Source organism: Mytilus edulis, chromosome 8, assembly GCF_963676685.1.
Source record: "Mytilus edulis chromosome 8, xbMytEdul2.2, whole genome shotgun sequence".
Taxonomy (NCBI): Eukaryota; Metazoa; Mollusca; class Bivalvia; order Mytilida; family Mytilidae; genus Mytilus; species Mytilus edulis.
The window spans coordinates 10,693,683-10,719,763 of NC_092351.1; the positions used below are offsets into that span (position 1 = coordinate 10,693,683).

Here is a 26,081-nt window from a genome sequence, read left to right on the forward strand (position 1 = left end):
GACTGGAGTTTCATTAAGAGCATATATAAATAATATGTGTCTATTGTTGAAGATCATGTGTTTCATTTATTTTTCAATTCGTGTTGGGGTGTTACTGTGTAAATCGACTTTTTGATGCAACAAGGATTCAACCATAATACCCTTACAAGTGGTGAGGGGGTGCGTATTAAATCCCCCTTGTTCGTATTTTACTTTACGCTATCATGATTTATCCCATCAATTCAAGTAAAACAATGTTAGATGATAAAATCAATTTATTACTCTTTTTAATTGATCTTTACTCCAGAGAAGCTCGTCCTGATGTAAGAATTACTTTCTATATAGTTTCCTCCATAACCCTTTCCAATTCTTGTATATACAACATCTCCTTTGTTCAGCTGTAGAGGGGTTACTGTGGTTACAAAGGTTCTGTCACCGTGATTCGCAGAATCAGCCCAGCCAATATTTCGTATTCTACCTTGCAATACCAATTCAATTGAAGCATGTGAGTAATCAAAGGCACCAGTAGACACATGAAACACATAAAGACCGCTAGATGGAGCTGTGAACATGCCATTGGCTTGGTTATATCCGTTCCCATTATTCAAATCTACTACATTGTAAACAAGTCTTTTGTGTTTAGAAAGTTGTTTCCAGTTATTGCTCATGTAAGCAAAGAAGGCTACGTGACTATGTTTCTCTTTCAAATCTGCAAAATAGAAGGATAACTGTATAAAAACATTGGTTAATTAGTCAGTACTAGTTAAAGTTTCGTTGTGGTTTTTTTCACTCAGGCAACGCTCCCTTTATACCTTTAGCAAATGTAAAATCAACATACACGGTAATAGTAAAACTCAGTTTAAAAGAAGTCCGAATCTGATGTTACAACACATCACGGTATAGTAAACAGAAGAAACTAAGCAAAATAACAATGATACAAAATTAACATATGACTCGTTTAAACATATTGTATCGTCTAAATATACAATAGGATTGGATACTAATTATAACAATTTAAAATAATCCTCTCCTCTCCAAATTAGTCCAATATACAAAATGCGGTATTCAGTACCGCGCTGAAGTACCGTGAATATGACAAATATATGAAATAAATATATCATGTTTGAAAAGCGGCATGTTAAACAAAGGACTACTAGCAGTTATTGTTATGCCAACTCCGGAACTTAAGGTGGTACCCAACACCTTAACTAAAATTAATTTGGCTCGTTTAATTTTCTTAAAATTTTGACACAGTATTTACTTTGTCCCTTTGACAAAAATATAAAAAAATTTAAAAAGTTGAACCAACCGTTTGATCAGAAAAATTACACTGGTTATATAGCAGTTTGACAAAAACTTATTTTGATCATTGAGAAGCTTAATATTCCCTTAACAACCCAACGTCATTAAAACGTTCTGCTGATTTTACAGAGTTATCTCCCTGTACTGTTAGGTACCACCTTAATTGAACTGATTGAAATATAATGAGAAAATCAATCACAAGCCCTCCCGTTAGGGCTTTATTATCATTCCATCATATCATCATAAAATATGACGAGAAGAACATATCCCATGACCATGCAAACAACTTGGTTTAGAATATATATGTTTATTTCCGATGCCCTATATAAATTCCAAAAAAACTACCATAATTATGGCTTGCGTAAATACACAATTTAATTTTCTGTCATGATATGAGCTCTTGAATTTGATAAACACTAGAAGACTGGAAAACCAAATGGCAGATGAAATTCCACCCAGAAAAATGCACCGTCATCCGCATTAGCACCAACAGTAAATCAAAAAAAGAGACATACTATAAATTACATGGCCACACTCTTGAAACTGTACCAACCAGCAAATATCTAGGAGTAAATGTCAGTGAAGACCTACAATGGAAACATCATGTTGACGTTACTGCCAAAAAAGCATCCAAATCCATCGGATTCCTTATGCGGAACCTTCGAAAATGCAGCAAGAATGTACGAAATGCAGCCTATATCTCTCTGGTCAGACCAACAATAGAATATGCTGGTGCGGCATGGGACCCTCACACCACTGAGGACATAAATCGTTTAGAGCAAGTGCAAAGGAGGGCCGCCAAGTTTGTAACAAACAACTACACTGATAGAACACCTGGATGTGTGACAACTATGGGCAAGACACTAGGATGGGAACCACTAGCTAACAGGTTTGTTTTTATAATTTAAAAACCAGTAATTACTTGGCTGAAATTCGTCTGTTAATTTGACTGGATAGCCTTAAGGTATAAAATATACATAAAACATCCCCCTTTTCCTTTTTCCAAAACTGATATCAATTCAAATTTCTTATGGCGTTTGCAACAATAACTACTCTTAAATACATCATAAAATATTAAAATGTAAAATAAAGTGCTTGTTATCACTGAATGGTAAAGATTGGTTGGTAGTAAAAGTGAATATACATTGTATATTGTATAAAACAATGATTTAAGTTGATTCAACTACTATTCTGAACAAAGAAAGATAACTCCAATTGAAAATTTCTTGCTATTGTACAATATTGTGCAATTAGATATTTCTTGCTATTGCGCAATACTGTGCAATTGAAAATATTTGCTATTGAACAATACTGTGCAATTGAAGATTTCTTGCTATTGCGCAATACTGTACTTAATATAATAATTTTGGATCCTGATTTGAACCAACTTGAAAACTGGGTCCATAATCAACCAGATGCTCCGCAGGGCGTAGCTTTATACGACCGCAGAGGTTGAACCCTGAACGGTTGGGGCAAGTATGGACACAACATTCAAGCTTGATTCAGCTCTAAATTTGGATTGTGATTAAATAGTTGACACAGCATAGGTTTCTGACACAGAATGAATGTGTTCTAATGAACTTAAAATTTTTGTTTTTCTCTTAGAGCAATTCACTATGCTGTTGAATATTAATCCTCTCAAAAAAATGTTTGAAGAAATTTTCTTTTTTATTTATGAAATTTCAAATGAGAAAAATTGAACCCAATTTTTTTAATCACATCCCCCTTTCCCTTATTCCAAAACTAATCTCAATTAAAATTTCTAATGGAGTTTGCAACAATAACTACTCATTTAAATACATCATAAAATATTAAGATGTAAAAAAAACTGCTTGTTATCACTGAATGGTAAAGATTATTTTAATTTATCAGTTGGTAGTAAAAAGTGAATATACATTGTATATTGAATATAACAAAGATTTAAGTTGATTCTGGACAAAGAAAGATAACTCCAATTAAAAAAAATCTTGCTATTGCACAATATTTTGCAATTAGATATTTCTTGCTTACTATTCTGGACAAAGAAAGATAACTCTAATAAAAAAAAATTTGCTATTTCACAATATTGTGCAATTAGATATTTCTTGCCATTGCGCAATACTGTGCAATTGAAAAGACTTGCTATTGCACAATACTTAATATAATAATTTTAGATCCTGATTTGGACCAACTTGAAAACTGGGCCCATAATAAAAAATCTAAGTACATTTTTGGATTCAGCATATCAAAGAACCCCAAGATTTCAATTTTTGTTAAAATATAAATAAATTTGTAAGTGAGTGAAACCTGCTCACACTGTTATGTTATATCTTTATTATTTGATTTCGATTGTTTGAATTAGACGTAAAATTTTAGTTAGACAAATTCGTAATTTTTGAGTTAGATTAATAGTTTTTGAACGCAATGGCCGATCGCCCTAGAAGAGAGGGAGCGGGACATAACTATAAAGGCATGAGCTAGTGGACATTGATGCCAGTTCCATCTTACGTCCAAACGATCGGCGTACTAGAGGCAAACAACGCCTATATCAACCACCAGCAAACCAGAGACTATATAAGTACTCATACTTTCCACGGACTATACAAGAGTGGAACCATCTTCAAACAGCTACAACTGAAGCTCTGACAATTGAGGGGTTCCAGAGTGCACTAGCCAACAATAGTGCACCCAAGAAACCAACACCATAGACAGTAGCCAAGTGTACATAGTTTTGAATTGTATATATTCGGAACGTTTTATGTGTAAATAGTTAAAGGAGACTTGCTGTCTCATTCTCCGTCTAGTGCACTTATAACATTCGTTTAAAGAATCCAGTCCTTAGCAAGGAAGAAGAAGAAGAAACAAAAGAGTTGTATGTAGCATGTATTATAAACAGATTTCTGTTAATGGGATATGGCATACACACATTGTCACCGCAGCCGTGTTCGGCAAGTACGAGAACAGATCATTGAATCTGTTTGGAGCCTGGGTGTTACACTTTTTTACGAAACCATCTTGAGAAATTAAAAGTATACTTTATATTTAAGTAAGGATTTGCATAGTACTATACAAATCCTTGATTTAAGTTTGAAAGAATTTTCGAAAATAGACATCCATGGAAAATTAGCGTAGCGTGATTATTTTTTTTAAAGTATTTTCATACCTTGCATTTCTTTCTTTTGTACTTCAATGTCTTTTCTATTGGCTTTTACAGCTTCTCTCAGTGCTGTTAGGTCAGGATGACCGTTTGGCACTTGACGCTTACTACACAAACTGCATATAGTATCCTCCATTGTCCACTGGTAGGTCCACACTAGTGAAATTGTAATGGCGAAGCAGGTCAAAAAAGCAAACATCGTATTATGGTAGACTCAACGCTTTACGATTTAGAATGATATAGATTTTTGTTTATATAAAACATCATTTCAGTTCTCCGGTAATTTATTTTCTAGTACTACCAAACATAAATTCAATACATATCTTCTTACAATATAATTACTTTATAAAAACAATATGATACCTAAATGGTTGCAATTCTGTATGTTCTATGTTTGAAACACAGATATATTTTGATCAATAATTTGTCGCAACATAAACAGTCATAAACATATGTTGACTAAAATTAACTTATTATAAAGAGAACGGCGTTTTGCATTTGCGCCGATCTGCATTTCATTTGCGCCGATTTTTTCTTTCATTTGCGCCGATTTTTTTTTCATTTGCGCCGATTTTTTTTACAGGTAAATAACAGGTAAATTACAGGTGAAATGATATAAGAAGATGTGGTCTGAGTGCCAATGAGACAACTCTCCATCCCAGTAATGTTATTTTCATTTATCATTAAAGACCTCTTCCGTTAGCCTGTTGTACACATGTTATGAATTGTCATCCATAAAAACGGAATACATTCAAATCATAAATCTGTTCTTGCCGAGTATGTTTAGGCAACACATCTAATATATTCCTTTCTTATGATTTCGCATCTTCTATATTTGGCGAATTAGTTGACCGTTATGGAATGTGTACTTGCACGTTGTCTAAGAATGTATGACATTTATCATCAGAAGGAGCGGAGCGTCAGACAATGTCAAACGTGAAGCAGTCATCGATTTCATTTAGGGAAAGGAATGGTAACCTGAAACATTGGGATAGCCATTTACCAATTGCAATGTCACTTGATTTGTCTTTATACTCTGTGCTCAGCCAATATAAAAGTATAAACTTACCTGTAACTTACCTGTAAATCCAATTAGGAAAAAATATAAAATCGGCGCAAATGAAAAAATGAATTCGGCGCAAATGAAAGAATGAAAATTTTCAAAATCGGCGCAAATGTCATACGCCCAAAGAGAAGATGTTATTAAGCAATGAAATTGTTTTGAAAACTAGCATTATTGAAAGATAAACTTTTCTATAAATTTCGAACTAAAAGCAGTTTAGCCATCAAACACATTGATATTATATCTAGGGAAATGCATTTCTTTCGCAACAAGCCCAACAAGCAGTAGAACTGTTGCCAAACAAGAGCACACACGCTGAAATGTCTCACCTTCTTTACTAATCATTGATAGTATGTTGATAGTCCTAAAAATAAAGCTTTATTATACAACTTTCACCTAATCTTAACATTAACCAAGAAAACTAAACATTGACCAATGAACCATGAAAATGAAGACAAGGTCAGATTAACCATAACCAGACCGGCATGTTAGTCCTGCCGATCGGTGAAAAGATTGCTCAAATAATGAGGAAATTACTAATTTTTGCATGATGGTACATTTTTGTATACTGAGCAATATTAGCTATGGACCCACCCTCAAAATTCAATATGGCGGCTTATTTCAAGATGGCTGCCGTACGTTCTAAAATATTTTCCAGTATTGCACAAACCACAGTGGATTTGATGCTGGAAGCACAAAAATCAAGATACTTGAATGACTGAGTGAACTTAGCAAGATTTTGTTTTGATCTATCTTTGAAATACAAAATTGCGGCTATTTTCAAAATGGCCGCCTTGAAAAATAAGCAAATATTCATTATTGAGAATTGACCTGAATATAAGCATTTTATTGATGTATTGTGTCATTTAGTATCTGTCCAAGTTCTGTCCCTTTTGATTTTGTCTTGTTTGTTATTTCATACACAAAGTAGCAGCTTTCATAAAAAGCTGCAATAGAAGCTTTCATTAAAAGCTGCACTATTTGTTGTCTTTGGTCACACATAAAAGCTGTGATTTGGGATTTATATGCCTTAAGAGATTATTTAGTGACTATCTTATTTCTTTGGTCGCAATATTTTGCAATTTGAGATATTAAACTGTGAATTGAGACACATATATTTTAACACATATCAGTGAAATGGCAGGAATTGAGGACAGCAAGGACAAGAACATTGAAATGGCAGAAACTGAATCACTAAGGGATATGGAGAAACTCACAGCTAAAGACACTTTAACAGAGGACAGCTCAGAAATGACTTTTAAACAATTGTACCAAGATTTTTTTAGCAGATAGAAAATATAACGCTCAAAGAACAGCTGAGATTTACCGCAATATAAAACAGAGCGAAGCGCGAGTTGATTAAATATGTGTTGGTCTCAGTACGTTTCAAGTTGAACAGAAAGAGGCAATGATAATTAATAATGAACAGATGAGAGCAAAATCTCAGCAACTTCAGCAGTCTGAAGACAGGATAGACCACAAGGCTAGTATTAATTGCCTGGCGGAATTGATGGTCAGACCAATAAGATATTCAATGTTGTGGTGAGACGAATGAACAAGCTGACAACAACTGAGAAAGGAGACACAGTTCAATTCAAAAGTGCATTTGAATAGCAGGGTACCTTCCAACAACTGACATCTGTTGTAAATGAATTAGTGGACAATCGAAATAAAGAAGTTGAAATTCCTACAATGGACATATCATCTTAGCCAAAATTTGACCTTTACAGGTACAAGGCAAGTTTACCAAAAGTACACAACAAAATCCATGCTTTGGGTCTTTCCCTAATTGTAGTTCGCATGAACCATCGACCGCGCAAACTCTGTTGAAGGTGTCTTCACCTTAAGACAAAAGTCCTATATCAGGGCCTTTGGCCCTGCATGAGACAGTTCAAATTATTCAACAACAATCTCCATTTAAGAACTTACTATAAACATCCAATACCAGTAAAAGGCTTATGTGTATTCTTACGCACATTTACCATATACTATGAGTCAATAATTTTTGGTTCAGAGCAGCACACCATTACATAAACAATTGGCTGCAAGTGGATTCTATCAAGTTTCTCCAATGCTGAATGCAAATCCCACATTTATTAATCCAATTATGACAACCATAACAGCAAGCTGACTCTACTGACCGATCCAGGAAAGGGCAGAGGAAACTAAAAGAGTGTGGCGACACCTCTTCTTCAGACTCCTCATTGGATAGTGAATATACCCGATGGCAAGAAAATCGTGGTGCAAGGGACCGGAACCGAAGCACACAGCTCGTATAACATGCAAAAACTCAATTGAAGAGGATCCATGACTTGGGAGGCGCTCATTTACCAATTTGAACGAACTGCCGGTAGATGACAATGGGAAAACAGAAAAAATATGTGTAGGCCCCAGATTGCCAGGCCGATTTTGGCTTTGAGTATTAAGCTCGCAAGGAAAACACAGGTGATGATTCCAATGCCTTAAAAAAAGCATTCATTTTGAGCAGCGAAGAAAGACGATAAAACCAGAGTGTAACCGAAGCATTCCGTCGAGGATGTAAAGACAAAGATTCTTCAAGGCATGTAATAGCGAGGAACCCAGAAACATTCAACAAGGTGTTAAAACAATTGAAAACCTCAATAGTAAACCAGATGGCGATATATGGATCAAAAAGTGCCAATTATGACCATCGAAAAGTCTACTTTGCTGATGGCGCAGTATCACCGACCGATAAAGGAAATATGAGCAGTCCTTTGGATAATGAGGTGCATAACCTCACACAAAATGTCACAAAACTAGCTGATGTTATACTTTCAACTAATCATCATAACCGTGGATTTGCCAATCAACATAACCTCGGTTCTTCTGATCAAATAATCATGGAAGATCACCAGTTCAATGGAATATCACCTGATCAATATACACGTGGAAGATCTCCTGAGCAATACAATCGCGATAGATCGCCAGACAGAAATACACCCAAGCTTAAAGCCTATCGATCAGCAACACCCCCACTAAGCTAGAGATCATTTAGTCCATAAAGACAACGGTTAGCATATCCACGGACAAACTTCAGAAATCCCGGTTATTTCAGACAACGGTCAACTTCACCAGGATACGGAGCAAATCAAAGTGCAACCCCAACAATGGAGTCTTTAAACAGCAAAGGATCGGGCTAGTAGGCCAACGCACGATTCCAAAGTCTATTGCCCATGAAACATCACCTCATCCACGGCCTCGTCCGATATTGTCAGCAGACAAACCGTTTGAAAGAGCTAAGCAGTACGAGGTACTATACATGACCAGAATGTGAGCATGATTGTGGACACTGCTGCAATGATAACATTAGTAAATGAGAAATTAATTCCAGCAGAAAATGGAGATTTAGAGAACGTAACGCTACGTGGTTTGGGTTAACAGCTTGTTATTTGGAAGATTATAAAGAACGACTCTCGACATTAATAGAGTAAACATACAATGGGATGTGTGCAAAGAGCCATTAACAGACGATGTTATACTTAGGCTAGATATTTTGGACACACTGAGCGCAATGATAAACCTGAGTACTCCAACAATTACCATCAACAATAAAGTGATGAATGCGGCAATAGTTAACAGTGGAAACGAGATTTCAACTCAGCAAGTTTGCATAAAACGAACCATCACAGTTCCGCCAAACTCAAAAATGACTGTTACCATTAAAACTAATAAAAGTGCTGACAAGGAGTTCATTTTAGGACCATGCTCGCTAAATAGTTGCGAATTGCTTTCGCACGTAGTTGGAAAAGGAAATAGTTGCCACTTAACCTTTAAATTATGTCAATCGTCTAATCCGCCTGAATTAAGACAGGTACACCTCTTGATTACATAGAATAATTTGACGATGTAGTGGGTACGGCAGATGAAAACACGATAAGTGACGTAAGACGTGGTATTGAAGAGACACAAGACAAGGTGCCCTCGGCACTGCCTCAAAGTTTAGATGAGTTACCTACTATTCCACCACATTTAACCGACCTATATTAACGTTCAATCGACTCGTTTCAACCTACTTCATTCCAACCTTTAAAACTGAAAGCGTTTAAAGAATAATTACAATAACATGTAACATGTTGATTAACATTTTGAATTTCACTATTTGTTTTTGTATATGCAGCCATATTTGCAAATGTATGTGTTATAGAAATAACCAAATTATTTTTTTTATATATTTTAAAATTAATTGATAACAAATTCACGAACATGAAGTCCATTTTTAAAGAATCAGTACTTTAATTTCCGAAATTATATAGAATACTTTTAGGACAATCATGATATTTATACCGTTTTTCCGCCATCTTGAAAATGACAGCCATATTGGATTTTTCAGAGTGGGTCCATAGCTAAAATCAAAGGGTATATAACCAAGAACTACTATGCAAAGTTTCATGCTTTCCTCATCAAGTGAGCAATTCTGCTCTATATCTGCACCAATCGGCCGGACTATGTACAGCTAACACAATTCTTCCACATGCACAACAAAAATAGTTGACATATTGCTTATAGTTAAAGAAAAACAGACCAAAACTCAAAAACTTTAAAACTTTTACCACTGAACCATCAAAATGAGGTCAAGGTCAGATGACACCTGCCAGTTGGACAGTGCTCTCATACACCGAATATACTAGACCTCTTGCTTATAGTATCTGAGATATGGACTTGACCACAAAAACTTGTTTCACCAATCCATGAAATGAGGTCGAGGTAAAGTGAAAACTGTCTGACGGGCATAAGGACCTTGCAATAAATTGTGAGAAGAAAGGTTTTATGATATATTTTAAGAAAATAGAAAGAAAAAATGATGTCACCGAACTTGTTTTCTTGCTACAGATAAATTAAAAAAAAAACCTTTTAGTCCAATATAAACAGGTCGGGACCACTACCTTATATGGAAATGCATAAATTAGCATACTTATGTTCTCGCACATGTAATTGTTTATTTACATGTGACGCAATTTATTTTTACCTAGGTTTTTGACCAATCCACTAAATGAGTTACAATGCATGATGGACTACTACGTGTTTACAATCAACCGATAACACGTGTTATTTACTGAAATACAACACATTTTTTCGTGCAATGCAGGATTCACAATTTCGCTTAGTTTTTCATTTTGTGTATTCTCATGTATAGTTCGTGATACAAAGTATTCCTTCCATGCTCAGATTAAAGAAGAGTTGTTTCTATGCGAAGAAAAGAGGGTTTTAATTACCCGATATATAGCCATTAATATGTTTGATGATGGCACGGAGATTTCATGTATTCGTCCACAAGACAGCAACGAAACAACTGCGAAAAACAAAATTACCCATAAGACAAACGTTCTAGTGTAAAGTAAGCCGTCGATAACAGCCGGTGCTAATATTCACGAGTACAGCAATTTCCGTATAGATAATTAAAGGCAAATGTGTGATTCTTGAGTTTTGTATTCGTAAAAAGAAGTTTTCGTTTTTTAACGGGCTCGGACATTTGCCAAACTGAATAAAATCATTACAGCTGATTTCCTAATGCTTGCAAAGTAAAACTTTGGTTGGCTTGCTTGTTTTGTGTGTATAGTTGTTTATACAAGCTTTGAAAATAAGATTGACATCTTTAAACAATATATATACATTTGTAGGCATAGTTTAACTTGTATATTTTATATTTGAATTTAATTGGTTATTATCCTAATATGACTGTACAATATACAAACAAAGCATGCAAGCTAACCAAAGTTTTTCTCTACATGCATTAGGAAATAAGCTATAATGATGTTATCCATATGTATGTGCGACGAGATGGAAAATATGATATGTTTTGTGAAAATTGCAGCGTTGGATTTAATATAGAAAAGATGATGTGGTATGATTGCCAATGGGACACAAGAGACCAAAATGACACAGAAATTAACATTTATAGGTCACCGTATGGCCTTCAACAAAGCCCATACCGCATAGTCAGCTATAAAAGGCCCCGATATGACAATGTAAAACAATTCAAACGAGAAAACTAACGGCCTTATTTATATAAAAAAAAATGAACGAAAACAGATATGTAACACATAAACAAACGACAACCACTGAAATACAGGCTCCTATATATATATACAAACCTATGTTTTATTTATTAGATAGATTTCTTCTCCTTTAATATATTATATTAGGCCGAGTTTTTTTTTGTTTTTTTTTTTATTTGTTTGTTTTTTTGTTTGGATTGTTTGACACAAGTAATTTTTGGGTCATTTATAGCGTACTTTTCGGCATTGAACCTATGACTGCTTACTTTACTAGCGTGTGTCTTTTTTGGAAAGATGTCTCATTTGCCACTCATATACCTCAGTCATCTTCTTATTTCTATATACAAAGCACGTTTTAGAATAAAAATAATAGGTAATGTGCACCCACTGTGATCCAGAGGCTTTAAATATTGGAGATATTTCACATACGTCAACATGACAGCAGCCAAACGATAAAAAACCTCTGAGGTATATTTTGTGATGAAATTAGCAACTAACGGACTTTATCGGGGATGAAGCTATACAAAATGCATATGCCGTACCCGCTCAGTGGCGGATCCAAAAGGGGGGGGGGGTCCGGGGGTTGGACCCCCATTCTTTTGAACGATCAATGCATTTGAATGGGGACATGTAGTTGGAACCCCCACCCCCACCATTTTGTTCTGGGTTAGGACCCCCTTTTTAAAATGGCTGGATCCGCCCTGCCGCTTTCATAACATTTATTTTTAGCATACTGAATATTATGATGTTCTTACTTTCAGTTCAGGTCCTGATAAAAATTTTACACATCCAGTACAGAAAGAAGTGTTTCAATGAAAGTTTTCGTGTTTTTCTAGGCAGACTGATTTTGGAATGACATTATACAGGTTTAAAGGAGCTCAAAACATTTCATAGTGGACAGTGGTCATTTCATCTGAAATTTCACTGTTTCAGGTCGTAAAGTTAGTGCACAGGTACAATGCATAACAATGGAAAAAAACCTGTTCAACAACTTTAACAAGGCGAAAAAGAAAGTCGAATAGTGAAGCCCGTAAACAATACTTTTTCAATCTGAGCATGCAAATTGAAGATTATTTTATATATTTTACAAAAATCACATTCGCAGAACAAAAACATATATTTTGAGAATCCCAGACACGATATTTTTCCGGTTATAGTAAACTCGTAGTAGCCCACAATGCACTGTAGCTCATTGAGTCGATTGGTCAGTTTTTCAAGGCCGTATTGGCCTTGTGTTTGGGAAATTACTATGCAAATATATTCTGACGTAAAGAAATCTAGAGTTCTCGACCTGATAAATGTTTTACTGGATCCCATACAGAACTGGCGTATTCTGTTATTGGTCTAACAAGTGTTTTGTACGCACTTTCCTTTACAGATATTGCCATCCGATGTTCAGCTTTCGTTTTAGGAAGCCGATTGTTCTATTGGCTTTGTTGCAGATGTTGTTAACATGGTCATTCCATTTCAGTTCGGACGTGAATGTGCAGACTAGGTATTTGGCGCTTTTGATAGGTTCCATGTCGTTTGTATGATGTTGCAATGGTGTTGTTTTTTCCGGCTGATGGTGAGTACATTGCAATTGTCTGGGTGGAAGGCCATTTTCCATTTGGTTTCCCATATTGCCAGTTTATCTGGATCTTTTTGTAGGTCGTTGGAATCTTTGTCGTTTGATATTGTAAGGTAGGCTATGTTTGTGATATTGATTTGTCTTTTCTATGTCGATTTTTAAGATTTCAATATCGATAAACTACTGTCGCCAATAATCATCAGATTGGTAGGTTCCAAGTATAACCATGAGTCAGTGAAGATGAAAATACCGTCATAATTATATTTGTATTCATTACTATTACGAACACGCCCTTGATTAGTGAAATCCATGCGATCAATGGAAATCCGTTAGGCTATCCAAGATGTATAAATTCGCATTCGTATGTAACATTCTTTTTTTGGGGGGTTCGTGTAACACAATTCAATTTGAATCTTGACACCAAAAAATCCTTTTGTAAATTTTGTTCTTTTGTAACGGAACATTTTTGTCCCTCTATCATCATGACAAAAATATCATGAAGTGGATATCTGAGTTACCGAGAGATTATCATTACATACATTACATCATTAAAAAATATAATTATAGGCGTTCGCACTTTCGCTGTTGGTATTTCTAGATAATAAACAGTAACTGAATCATTCTCTTCACAAAGTATTGGGAGTTTGGTCAGACGTATTATAATTGTACCCCTTTTCTAATTATATAACCTTTATATCTTCACATGCAATTTGTAGAACTTTGTTTTAAAACAGAAACCACTATAACACCGTGTAAAGACTTAGTCTCAGTGCAAAATGACTAGGTATTTTTATATCTTATATAGTGAATATCTAAGAATTTGACGGAATACATATACTGTACAGTAAGTACTAGTTATAAGTTTTGTTTTAATTGATCATAATTACTGTCCCAAGTCAGGAGCCTGTTATTCAGTGGTTGTCGTTTGTTTATGTGTTACATATTTGTTTTTGTTCATTTTTTAAAATAATTACGGCCGTTAGTTTTCTCGTTTGAATTGTTTTACATTGTCATTTCGGGGCCTTTTATGGCTGACTATGCGGTATGGGCTTTGCTCATTGTTGAAGGCCGTACGGTGACCTATAGTTGTTAATTTCTGTGTCATTTTGGTCTCTTTTGGAGAGTTGTCTCGATTGTTGACAATCATACTACATCTTCTATTTTATATAAGTGTTCTGTCATAAATACACATTTATAACATTTTTATAACTAGATACATGTATGTTGATTATTATCTAATATTGATTTTACCTGGAAAGTACATAATATACTGACTGTAAACTATTCCCAGATCATGATCTTTACATGATGTTACATATTATATATTGTATGGCTTGTATCATGTACACACATGCAAGTTATATAGTATTATTTTCCAGAGACTAGTCCTGTGCATTTTACATTATAAAATACAATCATCCTGTATGATAAACACAATCTATTTTTTAAATTATAGTTATACATTTCGAATGACAACGATGAGGATATGTATTGTATGTAACCTCTCACATCATACAAGAACCGAACTTGACTATTTCAAATATTCATTTGATATCTTGGTATACCATACCTTCAGATATCCAAGCTTACCAGTCTGGGGATCATTTTCGACAAACTACTTGACTTTGAAAAGCTTTACTTATGAAATCAGGGCAGTCAGGTCAGGTGAATCAAGTATGTGATGTAGACATTGCAAGCATCTCATATACCAAATATCTTTTATGTTTTTTCTTTTTTTTCAATGCTTCATGTTTGTATTTTTAATGTGCATCTTTTTGTCATTAATATGCCTGTCTGTCTGTTTGTTTTGTTTTGTTTTTGTATAGGTTTGTTCAAATCAGTTGAAAGGGGATTCATTCATCAAAGAAAAAGAAAAAAAAAAAAAAAAAAATACACCATGTACGTTCGTACTGAAAGCTTGTGTTGTTATTAGTTGCAGGTTGAGTGATTTTTCAGCTAAATTGACTTTTTTAAAGCCTATTACATCTTATAAATAAATTCTGTTTACCATACTATAATATCAATCAGTAAACTTCCAATCAAGCATTTATCAAGTCAAGTGATCATTATTAGTCCTGTTTATCTATTCCTAGACAACTATTTATCATGCAATTTTATCACGATTTGCTTGCTGTTTGGGTGTTTGAAAGGCTTGATGTAAAGTTCCTAGAAGTAAAACAAATCATACTTTGCTACATTCACATTCAATTACAGAATCATTTATGATATGTGACTCAATTCAGCAATAAACACGATCACCATGTCAAACTATATTTTCAAACCCAACTGCCCTTCCACAAACTTATATGAACCAGATAAAAAGTTGTCCTGTCCAGACACTTTCCTTCTAAAAGCTATTCAAATCAGTCAAATGGCATATGAATAAATTGAAACTTTGTTCCTATAGTTTTTATTTTTTCAATTTACATTTTAGAAATAAAAATGTTTTTTATCATTTTGCAACAGTACAATATGACATAATGATTCATGATCTAATTGTAAGTAATGAATAATGATTGACAAGATGGATATATAACACTTTTACCAATAGCAGGAGTTATCTCCACTTGGTAATTTGCATATTATAATGAGGAATGAATATGTAACATGCATTTCATTTCTACTCTACAACATTACAGAAAATATTTAAATATATGTCTTAACTGAAATGTTAAGTAGGAAATAAGCTTATTGTTTTGATTGTCATAAATCTATAAATTAATAATCTGCCATGATAGTGTGTTTATTGACTGTATAAAATATGTTATGTATGAATTTATACTGGTGTGTTTTCTTCAAAATTAATAATAAAATCAATCTTTGAAGTGGTAAACAAGGAAAAGGACATCTATTTTTTTTAAATAATTTTTTTTCAGAATTTGTTTATTTTTTCTATACAAGAAAAAACAAAATCCAGCTGTTTCATTGGTTATTAAAATATTTAAAGGAATTTGAATGTCATGTTTTGCTTTCATAGCTGTCTTTTCTGTTTGTGAATGACGTTATAGAAATAAGCAATGAGTTAATGTATCATGGGTATTGAGAAGGGGAAAAAAAACACTTTAAAAAATATTGTCTAAAAACAACAAAATATTGCACTGTTAGGGAAATGCTGAAGTTTGTTTACATTGCATAGGTAAAAAACAACAAAATAAACAAAGAAAAAGGCTGTAGATCTAGTGTAAAAATATCTAACTTGCAAAGGTCAATGGAATTACACATGATTCCAGATTGATGCAAAACATCTAACTACCCAACATATTTACTGGATGAACTTAGCTCGTCAAATTTACACATACTAAGCCGAAATATTATTGAAACATTAAAATGGACACAAACGGGTATATTCAAGAAATATCAAGGGACCTGGAGGAACTTATTTTTAAACTATAATACTTAACAATCTGTTATCATGTAAATTATTTTCAATATTTTCATTATACTTCATGGAATCCCCTCCAATAACCTAACATCACTATGGAATCATTTTCTAGTCAAAAAGGGGAGATAACTATGGGACTAGCATAGAATTATTGCAAATAGTAATAACAATATAATTATGTTTGGCACACAATACACAGATAAATATTTATAGACATTAGCCTGATATGTCACACACATATACATATAGATTACATCAGGCAATTTTCTCAATGGTTAATTCAAAATTATTATACCAGTACTTAAACGTACTCCAATGGCACATACAAAGGTTAAGAGAAAAATCTTCTTTTTAATTATTTTTCTCTCTTTTAAAGATTAATAAGATTTATAGATGCACTAAACCATTCATGATTTTTGAAGTTGGGTTGGTTCAATACTAAAAATATTACGGAGCTAATACAACTATGACAAGTATGTCAATAGGATGTGTATTTTTGACCTTGTTAAGTAACTTTATACTGTATGTAAATTGTGCAGTATAAAATTTAAAGTTTTTAACTTTATAATATAAAGATAAACATTTAAATTTCGAAAGTCACAAATCTGATCTTGTTATTTAAATTGAACAATGGATCTTTTTAGTAACACTAGTTTAAAATCAATAGGTTATAAAATAGACAGAGTAAAAAATATGACCTGTCATTGTGTAAAAAATAGCACTACTAAAGTTTTCTAAAAATCTCATGTCAAGTTAAAAATTTATTCATAAAGTATCATGCATAAAAAAGTTAGTTTATTTGAAATTCTTAAAATAAGAAGTAATGTGTAACACTGTTCCTATTGTCTGCTTTTGAAACAAGTATAAAATTCTTGTTCAGAATTCGAAACAAACTCAATAAAAAGCTGAGTTGAGCTTAATGATGAATGCTTAGGTTTGTACAATCTATGCTTTTAACAGTTTTAAAATCAAATCATGTCCTCTTCTTTTCAATATAATAATTTCAAACACTCAAACATTTTTTGTTTTCAATCAAGGTCAATTCAAGGTTGTTTTAATGCAACTATGAATCTTTTACCTCTGGTTCATGTTTTTAAGACAAAAAGTAACAGGACATAAACAGACAAATCATGAATGTCCTTGAAAATTCAAATGACCTTTAAATTCTAGTTTCATGTTTACTTTAATCAGTTGCCTATGCCAACATCTTTATTAACCTTGATTTCAGTGAACATAACATATACATTAAATTAACACTAACTTTGCATTTTTTAAATGATGAATATAAAAAAAAATCTTGAACTTTTAAGTTCTATCATTACAATATGTATGTATGATTATATAGCATTCAGCAAATAACTATACATATTTACACCAATAAATATATTACACCTACTTTGTCACATAATTATATATATTTCACATATAATGAATATACAGTCATTTTTGATTTCACAAACACATAATGTAGACAAGGAAAACTTGAACCAGAACATAAACATAGAGAAACATGAAAGTCTTTTAGTTTTAGAACAAAATAATGAAAACATTTACATTCTAGGTTCCACAATAATCATATGTCCGTACTTTTTTTTTTACCATTAGGTTAATAAAATTTTGACTTGATTATATGCTGTGGTTTATAAAATATTGAATAAAAATATTTTGAATATTTTTATTTATTGACCCATTTCTCTTTCGCCAGATATCATGGATGTTGAAGTCATCGCATTATTATCTTAAAGAGATATGACTTCAGGTTAATCAGTCTTGTATATATATTTATTTTGCAGACTGGTTCAAATTTCCAAGTTTAAAATGACCACACCTAGCACCAACAACCATTATTAAATAAACTATTTCCCCCCTTTTTTCACTGTATATGAGATTTATATCTCCCATTTAAGACTGTTACTTTCTATCAAATGTCATGAACTTGGTACAAATTGTACCGTCTAATTGCATTCTACACAGATCACTAATTAAGTTGAGCAATATAAATCTCAGTCTTTGTCAGATTGTTGCACATGCCCAGTATTACCCATGTATATGTCATCATAGAAGTAATAATAGAAATCTATGATGTTATCTATTACTTTTCACAAATCTGATATTGTTACAGTCATCTGACAAATCGGGGAATTCCTCTGATCTACGGATAAAATGTCCCTCGTATCCACGAGCAAATCCAAAGTTTAAGATACTCTGTTTTTCTTCCTCCGTCCACTGATGTTTAGACTTTAAATTATTCTGTAAGATCCACTTTTCTCTGGCCCATGCGTGTGTAACAGCCCTCTCTTTTGCATGCTTTAAAAGTCTTTTTCTCTCTTTATCTATTGTTGTGCCATATCTAATATTGATAACTGAGTGTTTGCCTCTCAGGCGAATGTCTGTATCAGGATTAGGATTTTGTCGGAAATCTATATGTTTATTCCGATGAACAGTCACATTTATATTGTTATCAAACAGAACAACATCACTTTTGATACCTAGTGTATTTAAATCAATGTCTGCCTGAGCATGGTCAGGTTTGATTAAATAGTGCGTATCTTTTCCTTTTATATTAAATCGTAAATTAACGATCTGCGATGAATTCACTAATACAAGCGCTAACTGTCTGGCCCACATGGGCGTATCATCACTTAGAGTCACAACAGCTTTACCATCATGGTAAGAAAGCATCACACCATTCCCAAAAATAAACGGTAACGGAGCTGGCTCTAAATCTCCCGACTCCTGTAACGGAGAAACCTTAGATTTAGGGACATTTGTCATTGTTATAAGACTATCCATGTCGCGTAAGAATGTGCACTCAAATGCAGACGACATGGGTAGAAGAACATGTTGGTTTTGTTTCTGTTTAGGACGAATCTCTCCACTGTAAGATATATCTGGCGCCAGACTTCTGACATCATAGCCTAACATCAGTAACCAGTTAGTTATAGCTGTAATATACAATAAGAGTTGAATATTATCTTTTTTTTTATTTGAGGTGAGTTTTGTCAATGTTCACATAAGTTTATACAAAACATTCAGTTTATAAAAAGTCTGTCACATATAATACAATTAGGTCATCATCAACTATTGAGAGTTTTGAACTGTTGCACTGCACAAGATGAAGTTTGTTCCTCTAAAGATGTTTTTTTTTCAATGATCACATGTCACAATCAGGTTGTCATTAAGGTGGTACCTTACACTACAGGGAGATAACTCTGTAAAATCAGCATATTTGTATTGTTATTGGAATATCAAGCTTCTCAATGGTCAAAATAAGTGTTTGTCAAACTGCTATATAACCAGTGTAATTTTTCTGATTAAACGGTTGGTTCAATTTTTTTGAAATATTTATATTTTTGTCAAATGGTCAAAGTAAATACTTTGTCAAAATTTTAAGAAAATTAAACAAGCCAAATTAATTTTAGTTTAGGTGTTGGGTACCACCTTAACTTGTAATGTATGAGTTTGGCTGGATGTTTCTCTAATATTTTTTTTATGTTTTGTCATCACTATGGTAATATTTTTTGTGTAAAGAATAGAAAATTCAGTGAAAGCAGCAAGTTTGAAGTAATTGATATTTAACATAGACAGCGAGAGTATAAATCAGATAAAAATTATTAAAATATTTCCAATTTTCATAACTTTTGTATATTTTCTTTGAATGAAAATTCAAATTAAATTTTTTACTATACCATGAAAAGCCTATATCAATTGTGTGTCTGACTAAAATCTAAATTCATGACTTACATGTAATTGGCAAGTTTTTCCTCTGAACATGTACATTTATAAGATCCATAAACCTGTAGTTATTAGTGAGTAGAGGATTTTCTGGAATGTCTCTCAAGTTCTTCAGTACTTGGCTATACCCTGGTGAGATCCAATGACCCGTAGCTGTGTCATACACACGACTGTTTAACATCACAAGCTCAGTCACAGGGCTGTATATACCTCCTTGGAAACCAAACACAAACTGGAATCCTGGACTGGAATCAGACTCTAGTTTCCCAAGAGGATCGTAACTCATTTTCTTAACAATACCGCCATCTTTGTTAAAAATAACCAGAGGGGATCCCATGGGGTCTGTTGCTACATAATAGAAGACATTATTACGTTCCATTCCTATTAGTTTCCCGTTTGGATGGTATAAGTATTGTGATAGTTCACTTGTAGTGTGGTTGTAAGAGTGAGTAATTAGCAATGGTTTTTCAATGTTCATGTAGAAAAATTGTAGAATTCCACCAAAGTTGTTATCCTCCATTATCAGTCTACCTTGGGTGTCGTAGATGTACATCCTCCTGAACGTAGATCTCTGGGATATTCCAATAAACTGTCCATTGGAGTTGAAAGTAATTTGTTGATTATGTCGTTGAATCAGGAAACCATCTTTGTCATATTTGTATTGGTAAGGTCCTGATTTCTTCAGCCGATCACCAACATCATATTCCAGAATTCTATAAGTTTCTCTCTCTGATATTTTATTGATATTTCCATTGTTGTCATAGCGATATCTCCATGTGGACTGTCCATCCAATAAGATATCAACAACATTTCCGTTGATATCGTAGACATATTGGTAATCGCTTGACATACCTTCCTGCAATCTCATACTCCAGTGATGTATTCTATTCATAGTATCATATCCAACGCTAAACTCTAGAGCCTCTTTCTCACCAAACTTATACTTCATCGCTTGGAGACGATTATAATTATCATATTCTGATGTAATGGTCATGTGACTGTCACTGATTCTTTCTGAATCAACAAGGGGCCAATCAAATTTAAAGGATTTGAGAGATTTCAATCTTCCGGTGTCAGTATCGTAAGCCATATTACAAGTTGTAGTAAAGTTTTTACCAAATCGAGTCCTTATTTCAGTTAGTCTAAAATTATTATCATATGCATATGTACTAACAGCACTCAGACTACGCTCCATAGCAAAGTCAATACCATACTGACTGAAGAGTGTTCCAGCATATTCAAAATGTTCCATAGCATTGTAAGAATTCCATTTTATTTCTGCTGTTTTTAATCTCGAGATATTATCATCATACACAAAATGAATATCGGTTCCATCAAAGTAGACGTGTTCTGGCTGGGCATACATATTGTATTTATAGACCACCTTCCTCTGTTCGCTGGGGAACAGTACTTGGAGAAGTTTACCATTAGCATCATACTCTTCAATGTAGGGGTTCTCTAGTTCTGGAATATGATACAGATATCTCTGAACTCCAATGGACGTGATCTGGTTGAAGTAATGTTTCCCAAGACCTGGTGTACGTAAGAACTTCAGATTGCCTTGATTATCATATTCTAGATAGTACTGCAGGCCACTGGGCATTAGTATGTCTGTTGGCTGTAAATAAAACAAAAGTAGAACCTGTTAGCTATTGTAATGATAGTAATTGTGTTTTTATACATCTCTTGGTTGAGAATTATAAAATATAATTGTATAAATAACCAATTTTTCAAGACGTTTCGGCCATGAAACGTCTTGAAAAATTGGTTTATTTATACAATTATATATAGTATGTTCCCTATTGGAATTTTGAAAACAAGGAATTATAAAATAAAGAAATTAGAAATTACGTTTGCCCTTGACTTTCAAGTACAAGTACCTGCTGGTAGACTGTCTACCAAAATCCCAGTGACAAACACATGTTCATTTCATATATCATCACTTGTGTTTAAAATATAGCTTCAAATCTTGAAGAAAAGGATGACCTTATATAGGTTAATGATATTCTGTTGTGTCTTTTCTTACTTCTTTTTTGAAAATGTTTAATGTATTGTTGGTTTTTTTTTTTTTTTAGACTTGTGCCCTCAAATATACCAAATATTAATATAAATGGTACCAATTTTACTTCACAAGATGTGAATTTTGACAGTCATTGTCTCTTTAGTGATGCTCAAAGTTAAAATATTTGAAAATTCAAATCATTAGAATAAAAGTTATATTCAGAATCATGTTGTGTCATTGAAATGGGATTAATCTATTTAGATTTCAATATGTGATACATAACATAGAAATTTTATTTCATCTCATTCCAAACATAGTATTTCATGAAGTTTTTTCTAAGAATAATATACAGTGTGTATAGTATTTTTTGTTGAGTACTGACAGATTTAATCCAATGAAGTTTTATTTTCTTTCACTTTTAGATTTGATAATTTGATTGGTATAATGTAGTGAAGATAGTTTTCAAGTATCCTAACACAAATGATGAAACTGACATTCAAATATAAATATTATAGCTGTTCTAACCAAATTAAAACCTCTTCAATAATGGAGGAAAAATGAGTATACTAACCCTACGTCCATATCTGTATCTAAAGGTATATGGAGCTCCTGATGAGGACAACCTCTCCTGTAGGAGTCCAGCATCATTGTATATCCTCTGTTCTCTGATTTCACCATACTGCCAGTGGGAGATATGTCCATCCTGACGATAGGTGATGTTTAGGGCGTGATGACCATTGGATGGAGAAAAACTGGTTGGAAGTCCAGAGTCGTCATATTGGATAGTAATAATCTCCTGTAAATCTTTCTTCATTATTTTTTCAGTGTGTGTTTCCCTGTCATACTGCACCGTTAATAGATTTTCACCATTTATCTGAAAAAGGAACATTTTAGATGGTTATTTACAGGCGAAATATGTATATGTAAACAGATCTAGCAAAACAGACAAACACATGTAAATACATTTTTTGTTTTCAATTTGTATTCCATTTGTTTAAATATATAGGACCATTTTTATAAACAAAGACTTTTTATAATTAAATAAAAATATACCAAATTTCAAATAGAGATTTTTGTTCTCCATTAAAAAAAATTCTGCATTTCAATATTAATTTTTCCCCCTGCCTTTTAATGAATTCATAAAATCTAAAAATATCCCTTCTTTTTTCTGTTTATTCAATGGTTAATTCAAATAGTTTGTGGTTACTGAGATACAAAGGTTTCTAATTTAGGGAGAAATTTAAATATTCAGTTATTTTTTTCAAAGGGAGATAACTTATAACATCACATGCAAATATTACGTGATTTTGTGGCAGTTATATATATTAAATCCTGTGAAACTGAAATGAAAACATTTGTTTTTCATATGCAGACATGCTATTTATATATGTAAAGGGGGGAATTATATTTATAGCCAGGGAAAAACCAATAAATATGGATCTATAAAATAGGTAGTAACTATGCAACATAAATATAAATCTAAAGTTTGACAAAAAAATCGTGAAAAATATTAAATTCATGCATAACTAAATGGTTCACCTCACTCATGTGTTGGTTACCATAGTTACCCAGTACTGCAGTGCTCTGATGAGAAATCTAAAAATCTACTTGGATCTTACAATTTATTTCAAAGTCACATGGCTTATAGATTATAGAATATAGAAATATGACAGTGAGACATCAGTGTAATAGAGATAGGATATAAATAGAAATAAAAGCCAGTCAGAATTGTATACAAGAAAACAGCAAGACATGAAAAAAAGAGCATGATCTTCATAAGTAATACATAGTTGTACCAAAGGCGTCAATAAGTATGTGCAGCCTGTGGAAATACTCAACTGCTGTCCAGAGAATATGATACAAGCAGATGGTATGTCAATTTGTATACAGAAGTACTATAGTATAGCAGAGAGTCAGTGATATATACAGCAGGAACATTTGGAAGCTGATATTGTCTTTAATTTTGTCATGATACCTAGATTACTTCAGAGAATATTCAAAATATTTCTAGCTCTGGTCATTTGTGAAAAAAAGAGAAGAGGAAAAGCAACAGTTAAGCCTTCAATTTTTCTTATTTTCCTTTTTGCTGTTTCTGGATTAGAAATAAACTGTTTCTATATTGAATTTGTTTATTAAAAATAGTTACTGATGCTTAAGGGAAAGATAATCTTTTTTTTTTGGATAAGATACTAAAATGACAGCAAAATTCAAGAATTGATAAGAAGTCAGGACTGATAAAACCGTATTTGTCCCTTACCTAATAGAAATCATCAATATAAAGCATTTGTTTATATAGAAAAGCTAGAATATACAGAAAGAGATGGAAAAGGTCATTCTCAGATGCTGGTTTGACAGAATTCTGTCAGATAAAGCTGTAACTTAATCATTTATCTGAGTATATGTGTGTATGGTGAAATAAAGCACATTCTTTATATATATATATATCAGTTGTTCATTCAAAAATGTCATTCTTGCTGCTCGAATAAAGTTTACAAATTTATTATCAAAACTTACTAACAACTGGTGAACTAGTAGCTATACAATAATACAATAAACAATTAAAATATGTTTATATAAAAAAAAATAACACTTTACAAATTTTATGCACCAGAAGTTTTCTGGATTTACCTTCATCAGGAATTCTCAAAGCTGAATGTTTGAAAGCCAAGAAAGTTAACATACTTTAACTGGTGAAAACTATATGACAATAAAGACCTAAAAGTAAAAGTCGAGTCTATCAAAGGTCAACCTTGCCTTAGGAAGTTGCAACCATAGTTTCGTAATTATTTTTCATATACGTTTTTGTAAGTGTTAAAATATGAAAATTAAAAAATTAAAAAACCCAACAAAGTATCTTTGGTCTTGAAAATTAGAGAATGTTTTAGCTACAGATGAAAAAGAAACCATTTTTTTTTATGATAGCAAATAGATCATGTTCCCAGATAAAACATTTGTATAGATATATGTTAAGTCCATGTTTTGTTTTGAGCAACTTCAAAAATTATTCAAATCAAATCATGAAATACAGAATAAATTGAATATTCCATTCGAGTCTAAATGAAATACACAATAACTAACTCAACTCATAGAAAAGTCAGCGAGCACAATGTCATAAGAAAGTCACTTATTTACAAAGAATCACTTACAAAAATAAATGAATAGAATATTTCACTAAAAAAAGGAGGGGGAGAGTTGTGTAAGATTAATGGACTTGTACAAAGAATAAAACTAATCAGACCTTGGTTCATGTATTGGTGTTGAAAATAAAGAGTATTGACGCAAGACAGATGTAGCATTGACTAAAAATAAATTAATAATTGTATATATAAATGCCATTCTAGACAGGTAATATTTCTACATAAAGATTCAAGTGAGTGAAATTATTCTAATATTGTGTAATATCATCATGTGTTCCTGTATACTGGATACTGTTGTTAGATGGAACAAAATAAATTGTTCACTACAACAGTAGATATACATGACAGGTATCCAGATTACTACCCATCGTCTCTTGTGGAGAAAGTGATGGTTACTGATTTCCTGCATGCATTCAGGTTGTTTTAGTCAATGGTCCACTTGGTATATACTAACAGCAATAAGAACTTAACATTGTTAACAGGATCGGTCAAAAACAGATGTTTTTTATATTTGTGTTGTATTTCTTTTTAATTAAATAAGGATATAATGTATATATCTTTATATTTACAGACAGTGAAAAACAAGTGTTATATAGTTGACATTAGTAATGTTGATGGGGTTTTTTCATACTGAAAGGCTAAACTTTTTATGTTTTGTCGAGAGTAGGAATTAAATCAATTCATACAATCATTCCTTATTTTTTTCCAACAAACAGTTTTCGTAATAATACTCTCCAAGTTCATCCAGCTTGTACTAT

At 32.8% G+C, this 26,081-nt stretch overlaps 2 protein-coding genes across 24 annotated transcripts in view; both read right to left on the reverse strand.

Annotated features, from left to right (window-relative positions):
• Nucleotides 1-236: 236 nt before the first annotated feature.
• Nucleotides 237-4,689, reverse strand: LOC139484775 (C1q-related factor-like). The gene is made up of 2 exons (XM_071268705.1): nt 4,424-4,689; nt 237-688 (listed from the first exon to the last, which is right to left on the reverse strand). The coding sequence occupies exons 1-2, from the start codon at nt 4,614-4,616 to the stop codon at nt 267-269; spliced, it is 615 nt and encodes a 204-aa protein (XP_071124806.1). The 5' UTR covers nt 4,617-4,689; the 3' UTR covers nt 237-266.
• Nucleotides 4,690-15,461: 10,772 nt separating this feature from the next.
• LOC139484776 (teneurin-m-like) overlaps nt 15,462-26,081 on the reverse strand; it is a 163,678-nt gene continuing 153,058 nt past the window's right edge. For 14 of the 23 annotated variants that reach the window (XM_071268715.1, XM_071268712.1, XM_071268730.1 and 11 more), the window contains 4 exons: nt 24,701-24,721; nt 22,758-23,060; nt 20,194-21,802; nt 15,462-19,394 (listed from right to left, as the gene is read on the reverse strand). In XM_071268715.1, coding sequence (XP_071124816.1) covers nt 18,535-19,394; nt 20,194-21,802; nt 22,758-23,060; nt 24,701-24,721 — 2,793 coding nt within the window. In that variant the 3' untranslated portion in view covers nt 15,462-18,534. The remainder of the gene's footprint in view (nt 19,395-20,193; nt 21,803-22,757; nt 23,061-24,700; nt 24,722-26,081) is intronic. The other 9 variants (XM_071268721.1, XM_071268717.1, XM_071268726.1 and 6 more) reach the window with 1 other exon arrangement.

Coding starts and splice junctions, on each gene's coding strand:
- LOC139484775 (XM_071268705.1), bottom strand. CDS start 4,616: ATGTTTGCTTTTTTGACCTGCTTCGCCATTACAATTTCACTAGTGTGG. Junction 689..4,423: donor ACAAAAGAAAGAAATGCAAG/GTATGAAAATAC, acceptor TCTATTTTGCAG/ATTTGAAAGAGAAACATAGT.